The sequence below is a fragment of the Martes martes genome (genome assembly GCF_963455335.1).
Source record: "Martes martes genome assembly, chromosome: 15".
NCBI classification, from domain to species: Eukaryota; Metazoa; Chordata; class Mammalia; order Carnivora; family Mustelidae; genus Martes; species Martes martes.
The window spans coordinates 68,623,157-68,650,674 of record NC_137903.1 but is presented as its reverse complement, the minus strand read 5'-3'; the positions used below and the strand labels follow the sequence as shown (position 1 = coordinate 68,650,674).

The window sequence follows — 27,518 nt, the reverse complement described above, 5'->3', positions numbered from 1 at the left end:
TTGCCCATGGCAGTAGTGCTCACGTTGAACCTGTGGTCGGACGCTAGGGAGCTCGACCCCACAGTCAGGGTGCCCTCTCCCCCGTAGGGTGCTTCTCTGGGTGCCCAGGAATTACGAGGGTCTTGAGCACGTACAGGGGCCTGGGGGGTGATGGTCTCCCACTGATGTTCGTGTGTTTTCCTCCTAGGGATGCTGTGAAGAAGTGTTTTGCGGTCTGTCTGGCATAGCACACGGCCCGCTGTGCCAGGCCCCGGGAGGCGCCGTGGACAGAGCCGGTGGACGGTTTGGTGAATACCTCCTGAACCTGTCTTACAGACACGTGCCTTTTCTCCCGCAGCGTGTGCTGCTTGTGATCCGAACGTTTGAAGGTTGCTCTCGGAGGCAGTGTTGTCTTCCGGACCCAAACGTCTGGAGCCCGGCGGGAGAGGTGGGGTCTGTGGCTCGTGGGGTGGGCTTCCTTCTGCACCTGTTCCCTCGTCAGATGCCGTTCCACCGACGTCTCCTAATAAAGCCTCGTGAAGCGGCTGCAGGTGGGCTCCGGAGCCAGGGCTCTCCTGGGGACGGCGGGCAGCCCCGTCGGAGCTGGGAGGGGTGTGGCCGGAAGCACAGAGCTTTGAGGTCGCCGGGGACTTTGTGGACTTGCCTCAGTAAGCAGGCCGTCCCCGCCTCACAGTGTGCGCGCGCTTCTGCTCTGGGGTCTGCCCCCTCACAGCTGCACACAAGCCCGTGGAGAGCCTGGCCGCGGAGTGATGTGGGAAGGAGTGCTTTTTGGGGGATGTGTGTTGCTTTTAAATCTGAATGCTGGCTTTGTTCTGATTCCACACCTGACGATGGCGCGTGTCTTCTGACGTTCAGCGCACACTCTTCTCTTGGGCTTTTCTTTCTTTCTCCCCCTCCACGTAGCTTTTCTCCTGACCGGAACTAGACTGGGGACAAGGCGCTGACGGAACAGACGCTGTTGGCGTCTGCACGAGGGCTGATGGGAGGAGAGAGGTCGTGCTGTTTTCTGCTCTGGTTTTCTTTTCATTATTTACACGTGTCGCTTTTAAACTGATTCTGTTTTCCTTTCTCTCCTGGAATGGGGCCAGGAAAGAGGGGGTGGGAAGGCAAAGGCCCCCCACCGTGGGGCCCGTGGGAAGGAGGTGCGCCTGCCCGTGACCTTTCCTCAGGGCCTGTTTTTGCGCTGGAGTCGGGGTTGTAGACCCTGGGGCGGGATACCGTGGGTGGCCGGGGCTCGCCTCGCAGCCCCCCTGCACCGCACACACCTGCTTTGTGCCCAGGGCCCTGTCTGGTCCTCATGAGAGCCGGTGACCGTTATCTCACTGGCAGTCGAGGAAATCGTGTCCAGGAGGTTAGTGGGTTCCCCCAAAGCCGCGGCTGGTGGCAGACCTGGGCCCAGAGCCTGGACGCCCCAGCTTCAGTCCCCTGTGTTTCCCGGGGCGGCTCTGGGGGCGCCCCCTCTAACGGTTCTGCCTGTCGCCATCAGCCAAGACTGTGCCTTTCCCGCTCCCGGTGACTACGTCACTGCCCTGTCTCCTGCCAGGTTTCCCCTTTGGGAAGCTCCTCTGGGTTCCGTAGGCTCTCCACTGTTCGTTAGTGCCCCCTTCCAGCTCCTCCTCGCGGCCTGGCCGGCGTGAATGCCCTGGCCTGACCGCCAGAGCTGCGGGCCGTGCGGGGCTACCGCGGCGAGCCCTCTCGGGTTGCCTCTCGGTTCTTTACCCGGGTCTAGCTGGGCCCTCGGGGTCTGGCTCCGGCCAGCCTTTTCCTCTGAGCTGGGGAGCTGTGAGCGGGTCTGACAGGACCGGAGCGAGGAGGCGGTCTCGCGGGTCCTCTCGGGGCTGTGGAGGGTGCCCCGGCTTATCCTGAGGCTCCTAACCTGCCTTCAGCCGGAGGGGAAATTACGAGCTGCCGTCTGGCTTTCGTGGCCTTCTCTCACCCCTGGGGTGCCCTAGGAGATAACTCAGATCTTGGACGTGCTCTAGAAAGTGGCCCGAAGGAGGTCAGGAGCGTCCTTTGTTCCCTCCCTTGAGAGCGGATGCGAGGCCAGCCTGTGTCTGCGAGCTCCGGCCGGCCTGCGGTCACTGGAAGGCTGATCCCTCTGGCCCTTTGCGGCGTTTGGACTTGACTTTGTGGGAAAGAGGTCGAGGTGCCTTTTGAGACTCCAGCGGGGCTGTGTGGCGCAGTGGTAGTGGCAGTGGGCTCTGACGGCCCCCGGGTCTGGGTGTGCGTCGTGGTCCCGCCACAGACTGGCGTCCGGTTAAACAGGTTACTTGAGCTCTGGCTCGCTCGTTAAAAAACCCCAGAGAAAACAGTTCCTGCTGCATCATTGTACGTCGGCGCCAGGTGCTGAGCCCAGTGTACGTGGATGACATGCCAGTAACAGAAAGGCATTACTGCCTCGTCCCCGCAGCAACCGATGACTTTTGAAGGTGACAAGTGAATGTCCCTGACCGTTAACTTACTAGAAGCTCTGTGTCTAGCTGTCTGTGTCCAGCACACCAGGCTGCCGTGCGTGGTCTCCTTTGCCATCCGCAGTGACTCTGCCGGCTGCTGGTCCTCTTCGCTCTGGGTCCCTCCGGATCCCACCAGTAGAGGGCGGTGGTTCTCACGTGAAAGCGCCTGCTCGGCCCTAAGGCAGGCGCGGCCCTTTGCTCAGGCGGCTCCGGGCAGGTCACTCTGGGATGATCCTGCCGTTTAGGCTCTCCCAGACTCCAGCATTTCCCCTCTGCCACCTCGACCTTTGGTTTCCCCTCCTTGTTTTCGCCCGCTGCACGGTGGGAGGGAGAAATCCCCGTGAAGTCTCTGAAAGCTGTCACCAGGCACCCTCGTGGGCGACCGAGTCGGGGGTCAGGGTTCAGACCCTGCGGCTGGCTTGCTGGCGGTGGTCTCGGTTTCCTGCAAACTCCCCTCACCACAGCTGGGGGAAGGAGAGGCTGTTGCATCTCTGGAATGAAAGGAATCGACTCCTGCCCTTGTGCCCCCCGGGGGGGAGCCGCGCCCCCCAGCCTCCTTCCCTCTGTGCTGCCGTGCTGGGTGCCACGCTGCTCCCCAGGCCCAGACAGCCGGCTCCGGCCCTCAGAGCTGCCGCGTGACTCCCGCCGCCCAGCTCACTCCCTAGGGGCTTCCCCTTCTGCCCACTGGGCTCATGGACGGCTCTGGCTCCCAGATCCTGAGTGTGGCAGTGCCACTGGCCGCTGCTGCCCAGGCCCAGCTGCGGGTCCCCTGGGAAGGGGGGACACCATCCTGCATGCAGCATTTCCACTGGGTCGATGATCTCAGTGCTCCCTCATTCTTGTATGGGGACCTTGGGGGGCTGTCCCCCGCCTGCCACCTCCCTCACACCCTGATCAGTGTGCTCAGGGAGAGGAGATAAAGTCGTGAGGTGCATCTCAGTAGACGGCTTTTGGACACCTGCATTGGAAAAGAGGATTAAGAAGTGGGGCATACCTTGAAAGAAGGGTGTGGGGGATACTGGTGTGGGTGCTTCTGCTTTTGACAGCTCCAGTGGAGTGACGAGTGTGGCCCTGCGGCCCTCGGGGGGTGAGTCACGAAACTCAGCCTGTGGCTGCGCATCCACTCCCTTGTCTGTGGGGCAGCCCGCGCCGGCCGCCTGACCTGCTCTTCCCTCAGACGTCTGGCCACACTCAGCTGCAGGGTCACAGACTAGTGAACAATTCACAACCCATCCTTGACTCTCCTTTTCAGCAAATAAATGAAAAAAATCCGTGTTTGCTCAATTTTTGGCGTAGTTTTTTCTATCTTAAAATTTAAGATTTTGGGGGATGTTCTGAGGGATGCTGTAGGTTTTTTGCAGATAGCAGTTTTTAAAAAGCCAGTGGACCTACAACGGAAGTTAAATGCAGGTTTACATCTGAAACTCTTGGTAAGATACTAACAAAAGAATTTCGATTCAGAATTTTTGATTTTTTTGGAAATTCTTATTTAAAAAGTTAGTTGGGAGGTTAAATCATGGGACTTTAAAGTATCTCGTAGTTCATAGTTTAGGCATTTTGTGAAGTTACGAGGTCTTGAGCGTTTCCATCCAGTGAAGAGACGAAACTGTCGTGCGGTGTGTTTGGTCCATCGGACAGGCTGCCTGCCTTCTCTTTGGGCTGTTTCAGTTCTGCCCCAAAGGTACAGGCGCCACTGCCAAGTCCCTCGTACACCTAAGCCCTGTGGTGGGTGGCTCGGGTTTCTGTAGCGCAGGAGGCCCGGAAGCCTGGGCAGAGAGCGGCGGAGGGGCAGCCCGGCCCGTGCCCATCTACACTGACCACGGGAGACTCCTTCTTCCTGGCAGGAGCCTGCAGGCTGGTAACGGGCTTAGAAATGCATAGAACTTTGTCTCTGGGCGGGACAGGCTGAGAGCAGGGAAGACTGAACTCTATAGGCAGTGCATGTCCTCTCGGGGACCAGACGTGCTGTGTGAGACGAGAAGTCCGCCCACGGCGGCGTCATCCACAGGCGATGCTCAGGTCCGTGTGTGCAACATGTAGTGTCACTGCACGTAGACAGTGCAGAGAACCCCGTACGCCACAGACAGACTTTCCCTGATACCACGGGGCTGGCTGCGCTCAAGTCCTTGCGAGGCCCCTTCAGACCAAATGAAGGCCAGAGTCTGGGCAGAGCTCTCCGGCCCCCATTGTGCGGCTGCGGAGCCTCGTCGTGAGTTCCGGCGGGTGTCACATTTGTGGGGCACGCGGGGAAGCGAGGTTTGTGTCCAGCTTTGCGGCCTTCCCACTCTGAAGTGTGCGTCTTGCCTTTTTCAGTACTTTTGCTTGACGTAGCCGCTGTGAACAAGGAAGGAAAGATTTCACATCCTCTCAGCTCTGTTCCTTTGCCACTCTTGTAAATTCTGGTTGTGAAGTTGGGGGTAAAGATGGTCAAAACCCCGTGGGGAATTTACATGCCTTCAGAACATTGTGCCTGTTCTAATACGAGGAGCTTTTAAGACGCTTTGTTAAAACATGAATCCATTTTTGTAATCGTGTAGTAATACTTAACTAATTTTGAATTCTGGTGATGGCATAACTGAATTTTTTATATCCAAAAACATATTCTTGTGTGCTACTTTTCCTACCTTGAGATTCTATTTCATACAACAAATGTTTCCTTTTCACTGATGTATTTCAAAGAGAAGGAACTTTGCTCATAATAGAGCTGGTTTTTTTACCCCCAAGACATCATAAAACTGTTCTTAATTTTTCTTGTTTTGCTTTTTGTTTCCTTTTCTAATAAATGATAGGATTATGATCTTTAATAAATCTGGTATCGTGTCTTGTTTATGTCTGTTTCCCCAGGAGTCACTAAACCAAATGAAGATTGTCTGGTTACAAGAAAAGACCGTGTCCTTGTTTTGTATGCGTAGTATGTAGCATTGCAAGCACTTGAGGTGGTTTTTGAGCTAAATTGTTATGTAATCCTCTCTTTCCAAGGGCATGGGAGTAACAGAATCTAAGTCTTGAAGATTTTTGAAGGTAAGAAGTGACAAATGTTTTTATTTTGGAGAATTCCTGCACACCTGCCTGGCTTAGTCACTGCATAAATTGGGTTGTCAGTTAGTGTAAAGTTTGTACTATTTCCATATTCTTTCAATGTTCCAAGATTCAGAGTTATGACCGCTCTTTCTCTGATGATGCTGGTACTTTGCTTTATCTCAGTCAGTCTGGTTTGGAGTTTATGATTTCATGATCATTTCAGAGACAAACTGGTTGAAAAGATTGGAACAGTCCTTTAACACAAGTATGTGAACGGCCAACAAGCATGTGAAATATATACTGTGTTATTTTATATATTAATATGTGATATTAGTATATATAAGTTGATATTCCTAACTTACAAGTTAAGAAAACAGGTAAAGCCCAACTCTAAAGGTGCATTCTTAGGTGGTAAAATTACAATGAAAAGTAGGACATTATTTGCGTAAAGTTCAGATCGTGATGACTTTTTGAGGTATGGAGAGGTTAGTGATTGGGAAGGGATGCATTGTGGAGGGGGATTCTGGGTGCTGGTTGTCCATTTTCTTTTGTTTTTTGAGAGAGCTCGAGGGCCTGGTGAGGGGCAGAGGGAGAGAGAGTGAGAAATCTCCAGCAGGATCCACGCCCAGCGCAGAGCCTGACATGGGGCTTGATCCCAGGACCCTGAGATCGTGACCTGTGGCCAGATCAAGGGTCAGATGTTCAAGGGACTGAGCCACTCAGGTGCCCCCGTCCCATTTCTTGGCCGAGTGTTATTTGCAAGGTGTTCACTCTGATAAATCATTACACTATGTTTTTTGCACATGTGTACTTTTGTGATGTTATACTTTATAATAAAGGTAAAGGCTTAAGTAATTGGTTTTAGATCTTTTTTTCTATATAATTTAACATGATAAATGTCCTTCTGAGCATGACTTTAGTTGCATCTCACAAATTTTGCTATGTTGTATTTTCATTTTAATAAAGTTCAAAATATTTTCTTTTTTTCCCTTTTACTGTTTATTGCTGCTCACCTCTGGACTACCTCCTCAGTCCCCGCTCACCACCGGGCCTTTCCTCCCCTCTTGTCCTCACCCGCTCCTCACCTCTCGTGCCCCTCCTCCCCTGCCTTTCCCCACCCCCCACCCCGTCTCCACCCCCTGCCTCTCCCAGACATAGCCTGGCCCAGTTCAGAATACTTTATTTCCTTGTGATTTCTTCTTGACCCTGTGATTACTTAGATGTGTGTTTAATTTTTAAAGATTTGGGGATTTTCCAGATACCTGTTACTGGTTTATAATACAGATCTGTTGTAGTCAGAGAACTACATCTTTCTTTTTTTTTTTTTTTAAGAATTTATTTGGGAGGGAAAGAGCATGAGGTGAGGGGGAGGGGCAGAGGGAGGAGGAGAAGCAGGCTCCCCGCTGAGCAGGGAGCCCCGACTGTGGGCTCAGGCCCAGGACCCTGGGATCGTGACCCGAGCTGAGCGAAGGCGGACAGGTAACCGGCTGAGCCACCCAGACACCCCCAGAGAACATATCCTGAATGATTTTAACCGTTTAACATTTATCGGGACTTGTTTTGTGCCCTGCGCATCGTCCGTCTCGGTAGCTGTCGCATGTGTGTTTGAAAGGAACGTGTGTCCAGCAGTTGCGTGGAATGTTCTAGAAATACGTAGGTCGAGGTGGTGTTCGGGTCCGAGCCCTACTGAGGCGGTTCGTACTTCCGTCAGTCGCCGAGAGAGGCCGTGGATCACGATGGGGATTTCACTGTCGTTTCCATGCCGCTAGCTTTAAAAATTTTATTTTAAACATTAAAAAAAAAACGAAATAAAATACACAACACGAAAATGTGCGGCTCAGTGAATTATTTCAAAGTGTCGGTGTCACCGCCGTCCGGGTCAAGAAGTGGCGTGTCGCCAGCGTCTCCGCGTCGTCTCCGCGTCCCGTCACGCTCCCGGGTCGTCTCACTTCGGTGTCGCTCCTCGGCGGCCGCGAGCTCTGCGGGGGTCTCCTCAGCCGCGGGCGTGAGGCTGCGCGCGGCGTCGTGGCTTCCCGTCCGCGCGCCGTGGAATGGCCGCCGCGGCGAGTTCCGCTGGCCTCCGGCCTCTCGCAGGGGTCGGGACACGGAAGGTAAAAACCCCGTTTTCCTTGTGACGAGAACCTCCGGGGTCTCCTCTCAGCGCCTCTCGCACGCGCGTCCCGCGGCGCGGCGCGTCCTCCCTGCGCGGCCCCGGCCGCCCGCGCTGCGGGGCGCCTCCCGCCGCCTCCGCCGCCTCCCGCCGCCTCCGCCGCCTCCCGCCGCCTCCGCCGCCTCCCGCCGCCTCCGCCGCCTCCCGCCGCCTCCCGCCGCCTCCGCCGCCTCCCGCCGCCTCCGCCGCCTCCGCCGCCTCCCGCCGCCTCCGCGACCGCGCGCCTCGGGGACCGTCTGTGGTCGCCCCACACGGACGTGCGGCGGCGGCGTCTGTCTGCGACGCGCTGCGCTCCCGGGGCCGAGCGGAGTCTCCGGGGTGCGTGTCCCGTTGCCTGCGTGTCCACCCGTCCACGGACACTCGCGCTGTTTCCCCCTCGGCTGTTGCGAATCCGGCCGTGGCCCGGCGCCCGCTCGTGAGGCGGCGGCCTGCGGCTCCGGTAGGATCGCGGGTCCCGGGATCGAGGCCGCGTCGGGCTCCCCGCCCGGCGGGGGCTGCTCCTCGCTCCGCCTTCCCCGCTGGCGCGCGCGCCGACGAGTACACGCGTGAGGGGCGGTCACGGCCGTGCGCGAGGGCGAACCGCCGGCGGACACGGCCTCCCCGCGCCGCCGCTCCGGGCGCCGCGCCGAGCGGAAGCGGCGGACTGGGCCCGCGTCCCCGTCCCCGGTCCTCGAAGAAACGGCCCCGGGTCTGACCTCAGCCGCGTGGGACCCCCCGGGCCGCTTCCGCGGCGCTGAGGCAGTTTCCGCCGCTTCTGGAGCGCGGGCTGTTTCCGCGTCAGTTTGGACGCCCTCGTGTCCGCTCCCTTCTGGGGACGCGTGTGCGGGGCCGGTTTTCCCGTCGAAGCGCCCGGAACCGGAGAGTAATCCCGCCCGCGGCGCCGCACGAGCCCTGTAGCGCGCCGCCGGCCGCCTTCGCGCGTGCTCTCGGGGGTCGGCGCTGGGGTCCGGGGGGGGGGCGCCGGCCTGCAGCTGCCTGTCGCGCGGCCTGTCGCGCCGCCTCTCGCGCCCCCTGTCGCGCCGCCTGTCGCGCCCTCTCTCGCGCCCCCTGTCGCGCCGCCTCTCGCGCCCCCTGTCGCGCCCCCTCTCGCGCCCCCTGTCGCGCCCCCTGTCGCGCCGCCTCTCGCGCCCCCTGTCGCGCCGCCTCTCGCGCCCCCTGTCGCGCCCCCTGTCGCGCCCCCTCTCGCGCCGCCTCTCGCGCCCCCTGTCGCGCCGCCTCTCGCGCCCTCTCTCGCGCCCCCTGTCGCGCCGCCTCTCGCGCCCCCTGTCGCGCCGCCTCTCGCGCCCCCTGTCGCGCCCCCTCTCGCGCCCCCTGTCGCGCCGCCTCTCGCGCCCCCTGTCGCGCCGCCTCTCGCGCCCCCTGTCGCGCCGCCTCTCGCGCCCCCTGTCGCGCCCCCTCTCGCGCCCCCTGTCGCGCCGCCTCTCGCGCCCCCTGTCGCGCCGCCTCTCGCGCCGCCTCTCGCGCCGCCTCTCGCGCCCCCTGTCGCGCCGCCTCTCGCGCCCCCTGTCGCGCCGCCTCTCGCGCCCCCTGTCGCGCCCCCTGTCGCGCCCCCTGTCGCGCCGCCTCTCGCGCCCCCTCTCGCGCCGCCTGTCGCGCCCCCTGTCGCGCCCCGTGTCGCGCCGCCTCTCCCGCCCCCTGTCGCGCCGCCTCTTGCGCCCTCTCTCGCGCCCCCTCTCGCGCCCCCTGTCGCGCCGCCTCTCGCGCCCCCTGTCGCGCCCCCTGTCGCGCCCCCTCTCGCGCCGCCTCTCGCGCCCCCTGTCGCGCCGCCTCTCGCGCCCCCTGTCGCGCCCCCTCTCGCGCCCCCTGTCGCGCCGCCTCTCGCGCCCCCTCTCGCGCCCTCTCTCGCGCCCCCTGTCGCGCCCCCTGTCGCGCCCCCTCTCGCGCCGCCTGTCGCGCCCTCTCTCGCGCCCCCTGTCGCGCCGCCTCTCGCGCCCCCTGTCGCGCCGCCTCTCGCGCCCCCTGTCGCGCCGCCTCTCGCGCCCCCTGTCGCGCCCCCTCTCGCGCCCCCTGTCGCGCCGCCTCTCGCGCCCCCTGTCGCGCCGCCTCTCGCGCCCCCTGTCGCGCCGCCTCTCGCGCCCCCTGTCGCGCCCCCTCTCGCGCCCCCTGTCGCGCCGCCTCTCGCGCCCCCTGTCGCGCCGCCTCTCGCGCCGCCTCTCGCGCCCCCTGTCGCGCCGCCTCTCGCGCCCCCTGTCGCGCCGCCTCTCGCGCCCCCTGTCGCGCCCCCTGTCGCGCCGCCTCTCGCGCCCCCTCTCGCGCCGCCTGTCGCGCCCCCTGTCGCGCCCCGTGTCGCGCCGCCTCTCCCGCCCCCTGTCGCGCCGCCTCTCGCGCCCCCTGTCGCGCCCCCTGTCGCGCCCCCTCTCGCGCCGCCTCTCGCGCCGCCTCTCGCGCCCCCTGTCGCGCCGCCTCTCGCGCCCCCTGTCGCGCCCCCTCTCGCGCCCCCTGTCGCGCCGCCTCTCGCGCCCTCTCTCGCGCCCCCTGTCGCGCCCCCTGTCGCGCCCCCTCTCGCGCCGCCTGTCGCGCCCTCTCTCGCGCCCCCTGTCGCGCCGCCTCTCGCGCCGCCTCTCGCGCCCCCTGTCGCGCCGCCTCTCGCGCCCCCTGTCGCGCCGCCTCTCGCGCCCCCTGTCGCGCCCCCTCTCGCGCCCCCTGTCGCGCCGCCTCTCGCGCCCCCTGTCGCGCCGCCTCTCGCGCCGCCTCTCGCGCCGCCTCTCGCGCCCCCTGTCGCGCCGCCTCTCGCGCCCCCTGTCGCGCCGCCTCTCGCGCCCCCTGTCGCGCCCCCTCTCGCGCCCCCTGTCGCGCCGCCTCTCGCGCCCCCTGTCGCGCCGCCTCTCGCGCCGCCTCTCGCGCCGCCTCTCGCGCCCCCTGTCGCGCCGCCTCTCGCGCCCCCTGTCGCGCCGCCTCTCGCGCCCCCTGTCGCGCCGCCTCTCGCGCCCCCTGTCGCGCCGCCTCTCGCGCCCCCTGTCGCGCCCCCTCTCGCGCCCCCTGTCGCGCCGCCTCTCGCGCCCCCTCTCGCGCCGCCTGTCGCGCCGCCTCTCGCGCCCCCTGTCGCGCCGCCTCTCGCGCCCCCTGTCGCGCCCCCTGTCGCGCCCCCTCTCGCGCCGCCTCTCGCGCCCCCTGTCGCGCCCCCTGTCGCGCCCCCTCTCGCGCCGCCTCTCGCGCCCCCTGTCGCGCCGCCTCTCGCGCCCCCTGTCGCGCCCTCTCTCGCGCCCCCTGTCGCGCCCCCTGTCGCGCCGCCTCTCGCGCCCCCTGTCGCGCCCTCTCTCGCGCCCCCTGTCGCGCCCCCTGTCGCGCCGCCTCTCGCGCCCCCTGTCGCGCCGCCTCTCGCGCCCCCTGTCGCGCCGCCTCTCGCGCCCCCTGTCGCGCCGCCTCTCGCGCCCCCTGTCGCGCCCCCTCTCGCGCCCCCTGTCGCGCCGCCTCTCGCGCCGCCTCTCGCGCCGCCTCTCGCGCCCCCTGTCGCGCCGCCTCTCGCGCCCCCTGTCGCGCCGCCTCTCGCGCCCCCTGTCGCGCCGCCTCTCGCGCCCCCTGTCGCGCCCCCTCTCGCGCCCCCTGTCGCGCCGCCTCTCGCGCCGCCTCTCGCGCCGCCTCTCGCGCCCCCTGTCGCGCCGCCTCTCGCGCCCCCTGTCGCGCCGCCTCTCGCGCCGCCTCTCGCGCCGCCTCTCGCGCCCCCTGTCGCGCCGCCTCTCGCGCCCCCTGTCGCGCCGCCTCTCGCGCCCCCTGTCGCGCCGCCTCTCGCGCCCCCTGTCGCGCCGCCTCTCGCGCCCCCTGTCGCGCCCCCTCTCGCGCCCCCTGTCGCGCCGCCTCTCGCGCCCCCTCTCGCGCCGCCTGTCGCGCCGCCTCTCGCGCCCCCTGTCGCGCCGCCTCTCGCGCCCCCTGTCGCGCCCCCTGTCGCGCCCCCTCTCGCGCCGCCTCTCGCGCCCCCTGTCGCGCCCCCTGTCGCGCCCCCTCTCGCGCCGCCTCTCGCGCCCCCTGTCGCGCCGCCTCTCGCGCCCCCTGTCGCGCCCTCTCTCGCGCCCCCTGTCGCGCCCCCTGTCGCGCCGCCTCTCGCGCCCCCTGTCGCGCCCTCTCTCGCGCCCCCTGTCGCGCCCCCTGTCGCGCCGCCTCTCGCGCCCCCTGTCGCGCCGCCTCTCGCGCCCCCTGTCGCGCCGCCTCTCGCGCCCCCTGTCGCGCCGCCTCTCGCGCCCCCTGTCGCGCCCCCTCTCGCGCCCCCTGTCGCGCCGCCTCTCGCGCCGCCTCTCGCGCCGCCTCTCGCGCCCCCTGTCGCGCCGCCTCTCGCGCCCCCTGTCGCGCCGCCTCTCGCGCCCCCTGTCGCGCCGCCTCTCGCGCCCCCTGTCGCGCCCCCTCTCGCGCCCCCTGTCGCGCCGCCTCTCGCGCCGCCTCTCGCGCCGCCTCTCGCGCCCCCTGTCGCGCCGCCTCTCGCGCCCCCTGTCGCGCCGCCTCTCGCGCCGCCTCTCGCGCCGCCTCTCGCGCCCCCTGTCGCGCCCCCTCTCGCGCCCCCTGTCGCGCCGCCTCTCGCGCCCCCTGTCGCGCCGCCTCTCGCGCCCCCTCTCGCGCCCTCTCTCGCGCCGCCTGTCGCGCCCCCTCTCGCGCCCCCTGTCGCGCCGCCTCTCGCGTCCCCTGTCGCGCCCCCTCTCGCGCCCCCTGTCGCGCCGCCTCTCGCGCCCCCTCTCGCGCCCTCTCTCGCGCCCCCTGTCGCGCCCCCTGTCGCGCCCCCTCTCGCGCCGCCTGTCGCGCCCTCTCTCGCGCCCCCTGTCGCGCCGCCTCTCGCGCCCCCTGTCGCGCCCCCTCTCGCGCCCCCTGTCGCGCCGCCTCTCGCGCCCCCTGTCGCGCCGCCTCTCGCGCCGCCTCTCGCGCCCCCTGTCGCGCCGCCTCTCGCGCCCCCTGTCGCGCCGCCTCTCGCGCCCCCTGTCGCGCCCCCTCTCGCGCCCCCTGTCGCGCCGCCTCTCGCGCCCCCTCTCGCGCCCTCTCTCGCGCCGCCTGTCGCGCCCTCTCTCGCGCCCCCTGTCGCGCCGCCTCTCGCGCCCCCTGTCGCGCCCCCTCTCGCGCCCCCTGTCGCGCCGCCTCTCGCGCCCCCTCTCGCGCCCTCTCTCGCGCCCCCTGTCGCGCCCCCTGTCGCGCCCCCTCTCGCGCCGCCTGTCGCGCCCTCTCTCGCGCCCCCTGTCGCGCCGCCTCTCGCGCCGCCTCGGCCTCCCAGAGCGAACGAGGGCGCCTTCCCTTCTCTTCAAGGTTCTGGAAAATTCCCGAGAAGGAGTTCTTAACGGGGCCATAGAACTCACCCGCGAAGTCGGTGGGTCCAGCACTTGCTTTGACAAGAGATGTTTTCTTTTTTTTACGATTTATTTATTTTAGAGCGAGAGAGCGAGAGAACAGGCGGAGGAAGGGGGCGAAGGAGAGAAGCGGGCTCCCTGCTGCGTCGGGAGCCCGAGGCAGGCCTCGATCGCCCGCCCTGAGGTGGGGACCTGAGCCGAGACCCAGAGTCGGGCGGACGGAGCCACAGGCCCCCGCGGCAGCCGCTGTGTGAGTGCCGGTTCCGTCTTACTGCTTTTAGGGCTACTTTTATTTTTTATTTCTTCATGATTTACTTTTAATACGTTTTGTGTTTTTAGAAATTTGTCTACTTCAACTAGATTATCCCGTTTTTTGGTCTATCACTGTGCATAGGATGCTCAGAATCCTTTTTATTTCTGTGGCATTGATAGTAATGCCCCCCATTTTGATTTCTGGTCATAGTAATTTAGATTTTCTGTTTATTTTCTTATTTCAGCTGGTGAAAGGTTGGTCAGGTTTTTTTTTTGATCATTTCGAAGAACCAACTTTTTGTCTCATTGATTTTTTTCTTTTAATTTAATTATCTCTGTTCTAATCTTTATTTCCTTTCTTTTCCTAGCCTGGGGTTTAGGTTGTTCTTCTTCTAGTTCTTTAAGTTGTAAAGTTAGGTCATTGATTTGAGATCTTGTTTTTTAGTATTTATTTATTTGTCAGAGAGAGAGAGAGAGTGCGCGCACACACAAGCAGGCAGAGCGACGGGCAGAGAGAGAAGCAGGCTCCCCGCAGAGCAAGGAGCCCAACTCGGGACTCCATCCCAGGACCCTGGGATCATGACCTGAGCCGAAGGCAGCAGCTTAACTGACTGAGCCACCCAGGCGGCCCGAGATCTTCTGTTTTTGTTGTTGTTGTTGTTAACTTTTTATTTATTTGACAGAGAGAGATCACAAGTAAGCAGAGAGGCAGGCAGAGAGGGAGGGGGAAGCAGGCTCCCCGCGATCAGAGAGCCCGCTGTGGGACCCGATCCCAGGACCCTGAGACCATGACCTGAGCCGAAAGCAGATGTTTAACCCACTGAGCCACTCAGGTGCCCTGATTCTTCAAGACTCCTTAGGACAGTTGTTTAAAAGTCTTTGTCTAATCTACTTGTCAGTAAGTTTTTTTCAGGGACAGATGCTTTTGAGTTCTTCCCTTTGAACATACCATACTTTATGTTCTTTGTATGACTTGTGAAAAAAAAATTTTTTTTTTTTGGTGTAACACTGGACATTTGAATATAGTAACGTGATAACTCTGGGAATCAGGTTTTCTCTCTTCTCCAGGGCTTGCTGTTTTTGTTGTTGTTGTCTGTTTGTTTGTAAGTAGGCTCCACGGCCAGCATAGAACCCAAAGGGGCTCAAACCCACAACCCTGAGATCAAGACCTGAATGCTCAGCTGGTAGCACCCAGGCATCCCTTGCTTTTTGTTTTGTTTTGATTGTTGTAGGCTGTCTCTGCGCCAAGGAGAAGCCTGAGGTGTCCTCGTTTCTGAGCCTTTTCTTGGACTTGAACTTCCTATTTTTCCCAGTATATCTCTTGTTTTTGATTGTCTTAGTGTTAACCTATAGGTCCCAAAGGGGAAAAGAAAAGAATGAAGGTGGGTGGGGAGAGGGTACTGGCCCTCTAAATCTCCTGGAAATGACTTTAGCTGGAGGGGGTGGGGCTTCAGTAAGTGGGGGTTGTGCAGCAGCAGTGGCTGCTTACCTCTCTGTGTGTACCTCTGTGAAAGGAAGCAGCAATCAGCCACCAGAGCACAGATCTCCAATATTTAGAGGTCAGGGTCCTTTCTACACTCGCTTTCACAAGGTGTGTGTAGCTGCCCCAGGAACCTGCACACGGCTGCCTGTCAGGAGCCTAGGGGTGGGAGGTGGGTGGTGGTCTGTGCTGAGAGCTGAAATAAACTGCGGTTTACCGTGCAAGCCTTCCCTTGGAAGGTGCAAGCCTTCAGCAGATTCCAGGATTCCAAAATAGTTAAATTGGATTCTGCCAGTACGATTGTTGGGAAGTGGGAAGACAGATTTCTGGTTCTTCCTAGTGTGCCAGCTTTCCAGAATTGTTCTCAGTGGTCTGTTGTCCTTTTACTTTCACCGTTTCTGTTAAGAAGTCTGTTTTATGGGAGCCTGCTCCCCTCTCCCTCTCTCTGCCTACCTCTCTGCCTGCTTGTGATCTCTCTCTGTCAAATAAATAAATAAAATCTTAAAAAAAAAAAAAAAGAAGTCTGTTTTATGAACATCGGTGCGTCTTTGAAGGCAGGCTGCCTTTTTCCATCTCTGTGCTTAGTTTTGATGTACCGTGATGTACTGGGGTGCCGGTGTCTTCATAGGGTCTTAAGATGGGCTTCTTGAACCTTTAGCTCAATGTCTTTCATTAGTTTTGGAGAGGTCTTAGCCTTTATGCCTTCAGCTACTGCTTCATTGTTTCTCTTCTCCTTCCGGGACTCTGACGTGGTCTGTCCCTCCCTCTTCTCTGTGTGCTTCAGTTCTTCTGTTTCCTCACACCTCGTTGTCGGTACCCGGCCTCTTCTAGTCGATGTGGTCTGCAGCTATGACCAGTAGCTTGTTGAACCTGTCCATACTGAGTTCTTATTTTCAGTTGTATTTTTAGTTCTAGACTTCCCATTTAGTTCTTTTAAGAATAGTTTTCAGTTTCCTGTGGAAAAATCCCTACACTTTTTTTTAACCTCCCTGATAGTGGTCAGCATTATGGGTCAAATCCATTATCTGAAGCCCTTATAGTTCTGTTTCTAGTGCCTTTGGTTTTTCTGGTGTTCCTTCCTACTGTCTTTTACCTTATTTGCCTCTTTTTATTATAGGCATTGGTGTTGCATTTGCAGAACACTTAGTTGAAATAGTTTGAAGCCCGAAATCTTCCAGAGACAATTTATACGTGGGGCATGGCTCTTCAAGGCCAGACCCAGAGATCCGTTGTTTGACCTCTTTGCGCCCTAGGCTCCCTGCCCCCCAGACTCAGGAGGCCTTCAAAATGCTTGTGAGATTGTTAGCCTCCCCTTTTGAATCAGCAAAAATCTTCGCAGGAAAAGCACTGCAAAACCCGGATCACTTCCCTAGCCTCTATCTTCCTCTGTGTCCTGACCTTGTAGTTCTTTGCCGTCTTGTTGGAGCTCTGATGACTTCAAGGAGATGATTATATTTTGTTCAGATTACGTATTTGTCCTCAGCATGAGGACTTGTTCCGGATTCTTTAGTTTGCCATTAGTAGAAACAAAAATACTGTCTTCTCAACTTTTGAGATTCTGTCATCACCTCAAATGGCCTTTTATGTTTCTTTATAATTCTTAAGCTTTTGACTAGTTGACTAAGCGTAATGACCATTTTGGTTCTCTTCCTGGCTTTTTTTTTTTTTTTTTGCATTTTTTTTTGCTCAGTTCTTATATTTTTTCCTTTATTTTCTATCTTCTTTCAAGTTCTATCAAAGCAGATGGAAAAGAAAACAAAAAAATAGTCAAGTATTGTGAATATGTTTGTGCAGGCAGGGTGAAATTTGATTTCATTCTTCCTACTTTCCTCATAACTGGAGTAGTTTGCTAGGCTGCCTTAGAATTTTTGTGCTTCAGAGTTTAGTTTTAGGAGATAACATTACATTTAATTTAGGTAAAATGCTTCAGTCGTACATAAAAAAACCTGTTGGTTTGGTTCCTCATTTATCTGCATGTATTTTTTTTAATTATAAAAGACATTTCTCATTAGATTTAGATATAGATACGTAGCGGGTAATTGAAAGTCTCTTTTTTGGAGCATCTGGGTGATGCAATCCGTTAAGCACCAGACTCTTGGTTTTGGCTCAGGTCCTGATCTCAGAGTGGTGAGATAAAGTCCCATATTGAGCTCCGTACTCAGTGTGAAGTCTTAGACTCTCTCTCCCTTCCCCTCCCCCCTTTATTTATTAAATAAATAAAGATTCATTTATTAGAGAGCACAAGCAGGGGGATGGTCAGAGGGGGAGAGGTGAGTAGATTCCCCGCTGAGCACCCCCCCCCCGCCCGCCCAGCAAAGTCTCTTTTTTAAAACTTTATTTAAATTAATTAATTAATTAATTAATTTCAGTTGAAGTGTAGCTGACACAATGTTACTTTCAGGCATAGGATAGATTTGACATTTACATACATTAGGAAATGTTTACATGGTAAAGAGAGTTACCATTTTTCACCATACAAAGTTATTATGACATATGGACTATGTTGCCTGTGCTGTACTCTTCATCCCTGTGACTTACTTGTTCCATAACTCGAAGTTTGTACCTCTTAATCTCCTTTACCCATTTTGCCCATCCCCCCCAACTCCCAAAAATCTTTCAACTTTTTTTTTTTAAGGTTTTATTTCTTTATTTGACACAGAGAGTGGGGGAGAGAGAGAGAAAGAGAGAGAGGGATGACACAAGCAGGGGGAGCAGTAGGCAGAGGGAGAGGGAGAAGGTGGCTTCCCGCTGAGTGGGGAGCCCGACGCGGGGCTCGATCCCAGGACCCTGAGATCATGACCTGAGCCGAAGGCAGACTCTTAACCCACTGAGCCTCCCAGGCGCCCCTCAGCTTACTTTCTTCTGAACTGTGGGCTAGAACTCGGTTCTCTCTTCTGGAGTCATGTTCATCCTTACGCTAACTCATGAGGAAGGAGGAAATGTGAGCTTCTATTTAGAAAGTCAGAGAGCTTGGGGGCGCCTGGGTGGCTCAGTGGGTTGAGGCCTCTGCCTTTGGCTCAGGTCCTGGTCCCGGGGTCCTGGGATCGAGCCCCGCGTCGGGCTCTCTGCTCAGCGGGGAGCCTGCTTCTCCCCCACACACTCTGCCTGCCTCTCTGCCTGCTTGTGATCTCTGTCTGTCAAATAAATGAATAGAATCTTTAAAAAAAAATTGCTGATCATTAAAAAAAAACACAAAACTCAAGTCAGGTCATTAGCCCTCTTATCAGAACCTTCTGTGGCTTCTCATTTCATTTGCCACATAAACCCAAGTCCTTCAGCTTTCCCTACAAAATATTCCCTGACTTCCTCTCATTAACCCTCCCTGTTTACTTCATTCCAGACATGTTGGCGTCCTTGCTCTTCATCTAAAAAGGTCAGCACGTTTCTGACATAGGACACTGACATCACTGTTTAAAAAAAAAAAAATAGAAAGTCAGAGAGCTTGATTTAAGGTAGATAACACAATCAGTCAACCAACGGACAATATATATAAAAAAAATCACTAACAAGTTTATACATAGAAATGTTTTTGGACCAGGGGCACCAGTCAGGGAGGAGAGGAAGCCAGGCTTCCTCTGGAATCTGAAGGGCAGGTAGGAAGGAACTGGGCGAAAAGAAGAGATACAGGAAGATGAAACCAGATACTTGAGGCCCACGGGGCCAGAGAGCGTGACGGGGAGGAGACCAGCGAAGGAAGGTGGGCAGGGAGGTAGGGGCGGGACCAGACACTGTGCTGGTAATTTGTTACGAGTTGAGGGGATTAAATAAGAAAGAAGGGAGCATGTCAAGTCGTGAGGTCCCCTGACGACCAAAGCTGAGATGGACTCTGCCAGGACTTTCATAGACATTCCTCAAGAGGAAGTACCAGGTGAAATTGGGAAATCTGTAGATTGTGCAAAGTTCACCCGAAAGTAAAAATTCTGCAGCTGATATGAAAGTGCAGGAAAACCCAAGCAATTCTGGGCAGAAAAGCGGCGATTGGAGAAGTGCTCAGCGAAAAGCGGCTCAAACCGTGCGCAGGCGGCAGCTTGGCACTGTCTTTGGACCTTCCTGTGGGTGTGGTGCGAAGGCATTGTCCACCGAGCAGAACAGCCTTCGGCGGCAGTTTTGAACCAAGACCCTGGGAATAATTACGCTGGTGCACCCCGAGAAGTCTGCGCAGAGCTGGAAATTGTTCACAGATCCCCAGGGTTTGCGAGAGAAAGGTTTGCGGTCTTTGCGACAGGAACGCAGCGGGCCGGCAGGCTGTATGGGGACACTGGGCGTGGAGAGGACTGCAAGAAAGCAGACACGGGCTGGCGCCCCAGATTCTTAATCCAAGAACTGGAGCTGCTCCCCGAAAACCAAAGGAGGCCGTTTTAGACTCAGTTTAGATTCGAGTTACTGCTGTTCAGTGGGGCAGTGATGTGGCCTTGTGACTCAGAGATCGTGCGGGGAGGTCCACGTCACCACTCGCTCGTTGGAGATAGAAAACGCCCCTGATTTGTCCACTCATGCAGTACAGTCCCTGCATTGTGACCTGAGTGGGCTTTTTGAAGTGCATCACTTTTAGGATGAGGCAGTGTCTCCGACCCTGACCCAGCAGACTGGATGGTCTCGTCTGGTCCCGCCCCTACCTCCCTTCCCACCTTCCTTCGCTGGTCTCCTCCCCGTCATGCTCTCTGGCCCCGTGGGCCTTGCGTATCTGGTTTCATCTTCCTGTATCTCTCCTTTTTGCCCGGTTCCTTCCTATTCGCCCTTCAGATTCTGTAAGCCTCACTTCCTCTGGGAGGCTTTCCCTCACCTCCCTGACTGGTGCCCCTGTCCATGGCCGACTCCGTTCCATGAGGGTGTGGGCATTGTCTGTTCCTGCCAGCGGCTCTACCCGAGGCCCCTTGCACAGCGCCTGGAGGAGAATAGGCCCTTGAGAAGTACCTGCTGGATGAATGGAAGTATAAACAGGGAAAGGAGGTCACAAGCAGGCCGGCAGACTGAGTCAGACACATTCTGTTTATCTGCCGCACAACATTCAGAATGTCTTCTGACACCTTTGGCTGGGCACGAGTCTTTCCACTTCCCTGTCTCTGGCGTGCTCAGCCTTCACTCGCCCGTCTGTGTGTCCGTGTCCCCAATTTAGCTGCAGGAGAGGTGGTGGATATGTGGTGGGTAGCTGTGTAGGGAGGGAAAGATCCGTCAGCTGTGTCCACACGGAAGACACCCCCGTTCCTGTCCCTGTGCTGCTCTTCTTACCATCGTCAGAGACTGAAGTGGGGATTTGGAACAACATTCTCATAGACCCCTAGAAACTCAGAGCAGAATTCATTTTGGGGGACCGTTGTGATGAAAAAGTACAGCTGTTGGGGGACCTGAGAAATAGTGTGTTACCAGCGGCTTTGTGAGATCCAGCCTTTGAGACACAGGAAGGGATGGGCTGTGGCCTCGGAGGGTATCTTAACAGGCTCTGGTGTCATCGTATTGGAACTGACCCCAGACACTAATGAAAGAGTAATCCTCCCTAAATCCCCCCAAAGCTAGTAATCCCCAGGGCTGCATGTTGATGATTAAAAAAGAAAGGTAGAGCAGCTGTCTTTTTGTTCAGTTTAATTATGACCGATACCTGGGTGAGCGTTAATTTCACGGGGCCCCCGGAGGTGGGTGGAGGCAGGTGTTAGGTTTCTGCAGGCTGCGGGCACCGAATGTGCAGACCGGGGTTCTGCGGCTGTGCTCGGGGCTCCAGCGCTCAGTTTGTCTGGCTTTCAGTTCCTGCCCTTTAAGTCCAGGACCCGGGCCGCTGTGTGCCTGGGGACGCAGAAGTGCTATCAGGTGTCATTTAGACCGCACACCTTCATTAATAACGCCCCCCCCCCTTGCCTGGCAGGCGGGCAGCTGCTGGGCCCGGGAGATAGAACTTTATTGAGTCATCAGGCAGGAGAGGAACATCTTGCCCTTTTGAGCCCTTCAGCAGCGTTCAAGGCCAGAGGTCCCGGAACTGGGCGTCTGCTTTGCCCAGCTCCCAGTTCCGAACATTCAGGTGGTGTCCAAGGCTGTGTTCAGAGCCAGGCTGTGCTGACCCTTCTTGGAAGTGAAAGCTCCTTCCGTAGGGAACATGGAACCTGCTCCTCCCAGCTCTCCTCCGTGATCTGTCCTGGGGGACGGTCCCGCCCCCCGCCTGGCCCCAGCCGGCCGCTTGCGCGTGACCCGTGCGCGTGCCTTCTCCTCTGACCGCCGCACTAGGGGCGGCAGCTTCCATGGACCCTGCTTTCTCAGGAGGGCTCACCTCTGCAGAGTCCTTTGCCCTGTTGCCCCTCCTTACCCTCCCCCACCTCCTCCAGGGCTCCCCTGCCCGCCTGCTTTCCCACCCAGCTCCTACACCGCCTAAAGCACTCGCCCCCAAAGGCTGCTCTCCGTGTGTCTACCCGCCTGAAAGCACCCTGCGACTCCTCACCGGGCGTGGCAGGTTTTGCTGACTCCTGGTCATCTCACCTCCTTGGGGAGGTTCAAGTTTTACCTTCACTATTGCCTTATTAACGTTTTAATTTAAGCTACATCTCTTTTCTGGTTTTACTTTTTACTTGTCCTAAGAAATATCCTCAGAGGCGTGGGTTTCCCACGCGGGTCACATTTCCCTGTCATAATAGCCAGGGTGAGTCCACACCCACAATCGTTCACTCATGGAAACCGCCGAGCCCGCTGACATTTCCCGCGTGGTCCGATGTTCCGTGGGCTGAACCTTGATGTTATTGAAACGCTCCGTGTTTTTATTCCTCTGACCTTGCCGGATAGTCTGTCTCCTGGAATATCGTTCCATCTGTGCCCAAGACAAGCAGCTGTTCTTTCAAAACCCAGCCGAAGTGTCCCCTGTTCTGTGAGGGAGTCCCTGGCTCTCCCTTTCCTCCCCACCCCGCTCCTCCTGGGGGGACCCCCTGCCAGACCCCTGCCAGACCGGCCCTGCAGGTAACTTGTCCGTCTCCTGCGGTCCGAGCCTCTGGAGTTCAGACGTGGTGCCGGGCACACACAGCCCGCACCAAGCCCTCTTCCAAGTAGGCCCATAAGTGAAAATCCAGATCGACATGAAACTCTTGGGTGGGTGGATTGTTGCAGAAAGAGGTCTTTGCTTTTTTATAGAACTCGCAACAGAATTACTTACACAGCAAGTTTCCTGTTAACACCTCAAAGGCTCTCTAAGGGGTTTTTGGCACGCGGGCAGTCGCGGGTTGTGTAGTTGTGTATCTCTTTGCTCACGAGGAGCGTGGGGCAGCACCCGCTGGGAAGCGTTGGTGAGAGCAGGAGCAGCGGTTCCACCGGTGGGTTGTGGCCGTGATGCGTGTGGCTGAGCGCTCCGGCCGGGTGCTTGTCTCCACAGCTAGCAGGGAACCAGGATTTGATTTGATTTGATTTTTTAAAAGATTTTATTTTATTTATTTGACAGAGATCACAAGGAGGCAGAGAGGCAGGCAGAGAGAGAGAGATGGAAGCAGGCTCCCTCTGAGCAGAGTCTGATGCGGGGCTCAATCCCAGGACCCTGAGATCATGACCTGAGCCGAAGGCAGAGGCTTAACCCACTGAGCCACCCAGACGCCCCAGGGACCAGGATTTTAGGTGCTTCGGGTTTTGTGTGATGTCTCAGTTATCATCTCCTTTTATTTTATTGCACGTGTGCACGTGGGTTGCGGGGAGAAGCAGACATGGGGCTAGATCCCAGGACCCTGGGGTCATGACCTGAACTGAAGTTAGATGCTTAAACCACTGAGCCACCCAGACTCCCCCTCATCTGCATTCTGATATTAAATCACTTCACAGATCAGGAATAGTATATATATTTTTAATTGTGTTGAGTTTTTTCGGTTGTGTGTGTGTGTCTTTGTTTTTTGTGTTTTTTTGATACTTTGTTGAAAGTGCAGCATTCCCCAATCCAGGAAGAACCATGTAATAATGACCTAAAAGCTACTAGTTTTACTTTTCATTATTTTCCTGTGAAACTATTTTTAGCTTTCTTAGTGGAATTTTATTTTTCAGTGTTTTCCATCAAAATACCATTAGGCCACCTCAAAGATAGCAATATGTTTTCAAAACAAAAATATTCTTGAAAAAATGCTTACAAAATATTAATTTTCTCTTAAAAAAGGCTCAATAAAAATCATAATGCCTCTAAAAGCATATAGTTAAGCAAAAACAATGATTTTTCTTAAATAGCAGTTTCTATCTCATCACATCTTGGTATATTAAACAATACACAATAATTATAGAGGGTCTTCTAGCTAGCTGCTGGTTTTAGGTAAAAAGTAATATGGCAAATGATACTGGAGGAAAACAGTTAGTTCAGTGATTTTGCCCCAAGATGCATGTATGAAGTTGTATTTTTAAATGATGAAGATATGATATTAAAACATGTATTATCTAAGATCGAATTCTGCATTTTAGGAAAGCTTGTGCTGCAGAGACACTTGAAGAGAGAACAGATGAGTGACTGGTTTTCTAAGATGCTTGACCGGAACCCCTACTTATAAAACATGCTGGGGGTGCAAAAGACAGGCTCTTAGAGGATAATTTTCAGCAATATGCTCTAATGGAAAGCCAGAGAAGCATGTTATCTCAGAGTAAGACAGCATTCCATGAAGGATTCTGAGCCTTTTTTTTTTTTAAAGTATATATAATGATTGATCCCTTGCTAGTAGATAAAAATAACAATAGCCTTTGGAATTATAACTCAGACTGAAATGGCTTTACCATGTACTTGGTATGTGTCATAAGCAGGATATGTAATGCCTCAGAGCCTGAGTGCCCTCCCTGTTAAAAAAAAAAAAAAAGTGGTGGTGGCAAGGATTCTTTACCAGGTTATGAACATTATATGAGGTCATGTATACAAGCATATTGTGCAGTGCCAGGTACTTACTAAGCACTTGGTACAACATAATGGTTAAAAGAATAAACTACTCCTTGGGCTCCAATACTGGCTTTACTATTCACGGGTTAGATGCCTGTGGGCAAATTACTTAAAACCACTCTGAGATTCAGTTTTCTCACCCAAAAGTGGATATAATCATAGCACTGACCTTATAGAATTGTTGCAAGGATTAAATGAGATAGTGCATATAAAGTGCTTAGCGTATTTTGTTCTCATCAACTACCATTATTTCTGAGAATACAGTGTAAGAAAATAATCATGGATGTTCCCAAATATTTCTTGTCTAAAATTTTTGTCAAATTGTTTAAAATTATAAAAAAGAAACCCAGAGAACCAGTAAATATTTAAGAGTAGAAGACAGGGGGATGCCTGGATGGCTTATTTGGTTAAGTGGCTGCCTTCGGCTCAGGTCATGATCCCAGGGTCCTGGGATCGAGTTCCCCATCCAGCCTCTTGCTCGGCAGGAAGCCTGCTTCTCCCTCTGCCTCTACCTGCCACTCTACCTGCTTGTGCTCTTTATCTCTCTCTAACAAATAAATAAATAAAATCTTTAAAAAAAAAAAGAGTAGAAGATAGGGAAAATAGGTCGAATAAAACATGATTCATTCCTAAGATGGAATGATTGATAAGCTTTAAAATAATAATGTAAACTATTGTTTGATAACATTGGAAAATATTCTTACAAACTGTTAAAAATTGGATTATAAAATAAATTTTATTAGTGTTTCATTTACTCATAAGGTTAAAAACTTACTATAAGAAAGAGAACACTTTCGTCTGTTATTCTCTTTCTAGAGGCGATCACTTTCCTCTCTTTTGGCTGTTATTTCTGTCAGATTTTTCTGGATTTCTAGACATATCTATACTGCTATTTCTTGCTTTTTCAACTTTAGACATTATTTACTATCTTCACACTATAGGAGATGAGAATTTAGTATCCCCTTCTCCTTACAATATAAATTTCTCCTTTGCTCGTCATCTTAATATGATTTTTGTCTAAATCAGCATTTAATATTTGTTTTTACTTGTGTTTCCAGTTAAGCCACAGTATGCTGTGATTACATTTTTTTCTTGGACAACTTGTTTTTTCCCTTGTAGTTTGTAGTTGCTTCAGATTTTCCACTGTTTTCTTGCTTGTTTATTTTTAATGTACTCTGAGGCAGAATTTGAAGATGGCTGCCAAAATTTCTGTCTCTGGTGGACATGCCCCATGTAATCCCCTCCCTTTGAGTGTTGGCAGGACCCCTGAAGATGATGAGATATCTCTGTTATTACGTTACCTTATATGGCAAAAAGAACTTTGCAGATGTAATTAAGATTCCTAATTAGTTGACTGTGGCTTAATATAAGGGAGATCATCTTGGGTAAGTCTGACTGAATCATTTCAGCTCTTAAAAGCAAAACGAAGCAGCAGCAGATGTTCTCCTGCTGGCCTGGAGGAAAAAAGCAAACAGACAATTTTCAGAAATGGTAACGGAGAGGGGTGGCTTCTAGGCGCCTTAGTCCTTCAACCAGAAGGAACAGAATTCTGCCAACAACCTGAATGAGGTTGGAAAAGGACTCCAGATGTTAGGTGAGATTACAGAATGGTCTCTGTTTCCTCAGATTCCTTCCTTAAGTTATTTTTTTCCTTTGGTCTGACTGGCGTGTCTGAAATCTGATGGTGTGTGTGGTTGTATTTAAGGGTGAGGTACATAAATGCTGACGGGATGGCTGTGTGCGTGGGCAGGGCTTCACAAACGTCGGCTTCCCCCATTTGATTGGCATCAGGAGTAATTGGGGATGCGTCATTTCACTGAGGACTCCTCAGATCTGTCACCTAAGGAGTGTGTCTTCATCCTCTGTTTTCAGTATGGTCCTCACCGCTGCCCCCGTCAGTGACTGTTGTCTCTGAGTACAAATCCTCTCAGACCCTCTCTCTTCTGAAAGCCAGTCTCTTGTTTTCTGCTGCAACAGGGGAGAGACAATTGCCTGGCGGAGGCGGGGGGATCTCAAAAGAGTTAACTGTTTCTTCTCTAAACTTTCAAGACCCTTTCCTGATTGGTCCTAGCCGGAAGCACCTGCCCCCTCTATTTTAGACGTATGTGATGTACCCAGTGCCCGAGATATTTCCGAGTCCTGTGGCACACACTGGCTTGCTTCTCACTGGCGTTTGCAGAGCTAAGGTTCAGCGTTCTCAGATCTGCCCCATCCGTCACCACCCAGCTGTCGATTTCGTCGGTTTCCAGCATTGGTTGACATCTCTCACCTGCCCCCATTTCTCTTCTGTATGTTTCAACTTCGTGGGTTTACATTTTTTATTTCCTTGGAGCTGTTTTAGAGGGGCTTGGTGGGGAACAGATATACAAGCGCGTGTGCCATCTGCCATGCTGTTTTTAAATCCCATTCTTTTTATAAAGCAGAAAGTATGTGTGTATTTGTAGGTGAAAAATGTCTATGCCAGACTTGTCAACAGAAGTCCTCTCTGGGAGTTGAGATTGTGAGTAGTTCTTATTTTCTTGCTTATGTTTCTCAGGGTCATTTATAATAAGATAATAACTAGAGAACAGTTTAAGTAAAATGGCATTACGTAGACGCATCAGTCAAGGCACTTTATATTAGTTTCAAACCCAAGAATTAGGCTGACCCATATGAAATCGATGTTTAGTTTTTTTCAGGTAAAACAGAGGGTGAGTATCTGCAGTTTTATGTGGTTCCCTCTGAAGTATCTAATACAAGACAGATCTCAGAGGAGGCGTAGCCTGGAGAGGGCAGCAGCTGTCCAGAGAGGCCAGGCTGAAGGCCGGGAGCGGGTCCACCGGCTGTGCTGGGAGGGGCCCTCTCTTGGGGTGGCCACTGCATGTGCAGTTCCCTGAGAGTCGTCCTCTCCTGGGCCCCCAGGTTGAAGAGACTCACGAGCTGACCTGCTAACCTAGTTTTCAGGAGCTCATGATTTGGGATGAAATTGACAAGAAACAAAACTATTATTTCTTACTTTTCTCCATTATCGGTACTTCCAAAACACTCTGCACACTCGGTTTTAAAGTTCTCTGGGCAGATGCCTTTATCTCCGTCTTAGGTTGTTTAATTCTTTGAAAGCAGGGACCCTCATCTTAGTGATATCATGGACTGTCTGGGGAAACACTGTTCACTATATCACTCAGTGTTTTCTTTATAAAGATTCATGGGAAAAGTTTCTCCCAGGTAAATGGCTTGTTTTTTATTTTAGGAACACAGTGTAGTTATGCCAGATTTTATTCCCCCGCTCTTTGGAAGAAGAAGCTCCCAGCCACGCTTACGCCATGGTTCTAAGCCGCCTTGAAATCTCTACTTGGCTGGATTGTCGTCTTCATATTCGTTTCTTTTCTTTCCCTCCCTTCCTCCCTCACTCCCCCTCCCTCCCTCTCTCCTCCTTCCTCCCTCCCTCCCCCTTCCTCCCTCCCTCCCTCTTCCTCCCTCCCTCTTCCTTCCTTCCTTCCTTCCATTCATTCACTCTTTCTGTATTAGTTTCTTATTGCTGCTCTAACAAAGTACCATAGACTTAGTGTCTTACTACAACATAAATTTATCTTCTAGTTCTGGAGGTCCAAAGTCTTAAGTGGGTTTCATGGGGCTAAAATCCAGGTGTCGGCATGTGTTCCTTCCAGAAGCTCTAGGGGAGAATCCATTTCCTTGTCTGTCCATCTTTTCGAGGCTTCTGACATTTCCCGGCTTGCAACTCCTTCCTCCATCTCCAAAGCCAGCAGCGCGGCTTCTCTCTTCTCTGACTGACGTCTGCTTTCACTCCTTGCACCTTCTCTGTTTGGCTCTGACCCTTTTGCTCCTTCATATAAAGGCTTCTGTGATTACGTTGGGCCCTACCCGGTAATTCTGGATAGTCACATATGCAGATGCCCTCTCACTCCCTGCCCTGAGTAGATTTTAGTTTTTAGAGTGGTTTTAATTTTACAGCAAAATTGAGCTGAGAGGATACAGATTTCCCATATACCTTCTGCCTCCCCCACACCCCCGCACAGCC

At 55.1% G+C, this 27,518-nt stretch overlaps 1 protein-coding gene across 2 annotated transcripts in view; it reads left to right on the top strand.

Annotated features, from left to right (window-relative positions):
- Nucleotides 1–27,518, top strand: part of SFT2D2 (SFT2 domain containing 2) — a 54,554-nt gene that overhangs the window by 15,165 nt on the left and 11,871 nt on the right. Inside the window, exon 8 of one of the 2 annotated variants that reach the window (XR_013967985.1) lies at nucleotides 188–287. Coding sequence is in view for 1 of the 2 variants with exons in the window: in XM_080824056.1 (XP_080680182.1) it covers nucleotides 188–227 (40 nt within the window). In the remaining variant the exon portion in view is untranslated. Of the gene's footprint in view, nucleotides 1–187; nucleotides 5,204–27,518 lie in introns of those variants that run through there. The other variant, XM_080824056.1, reaches the window with a different exon arrangement.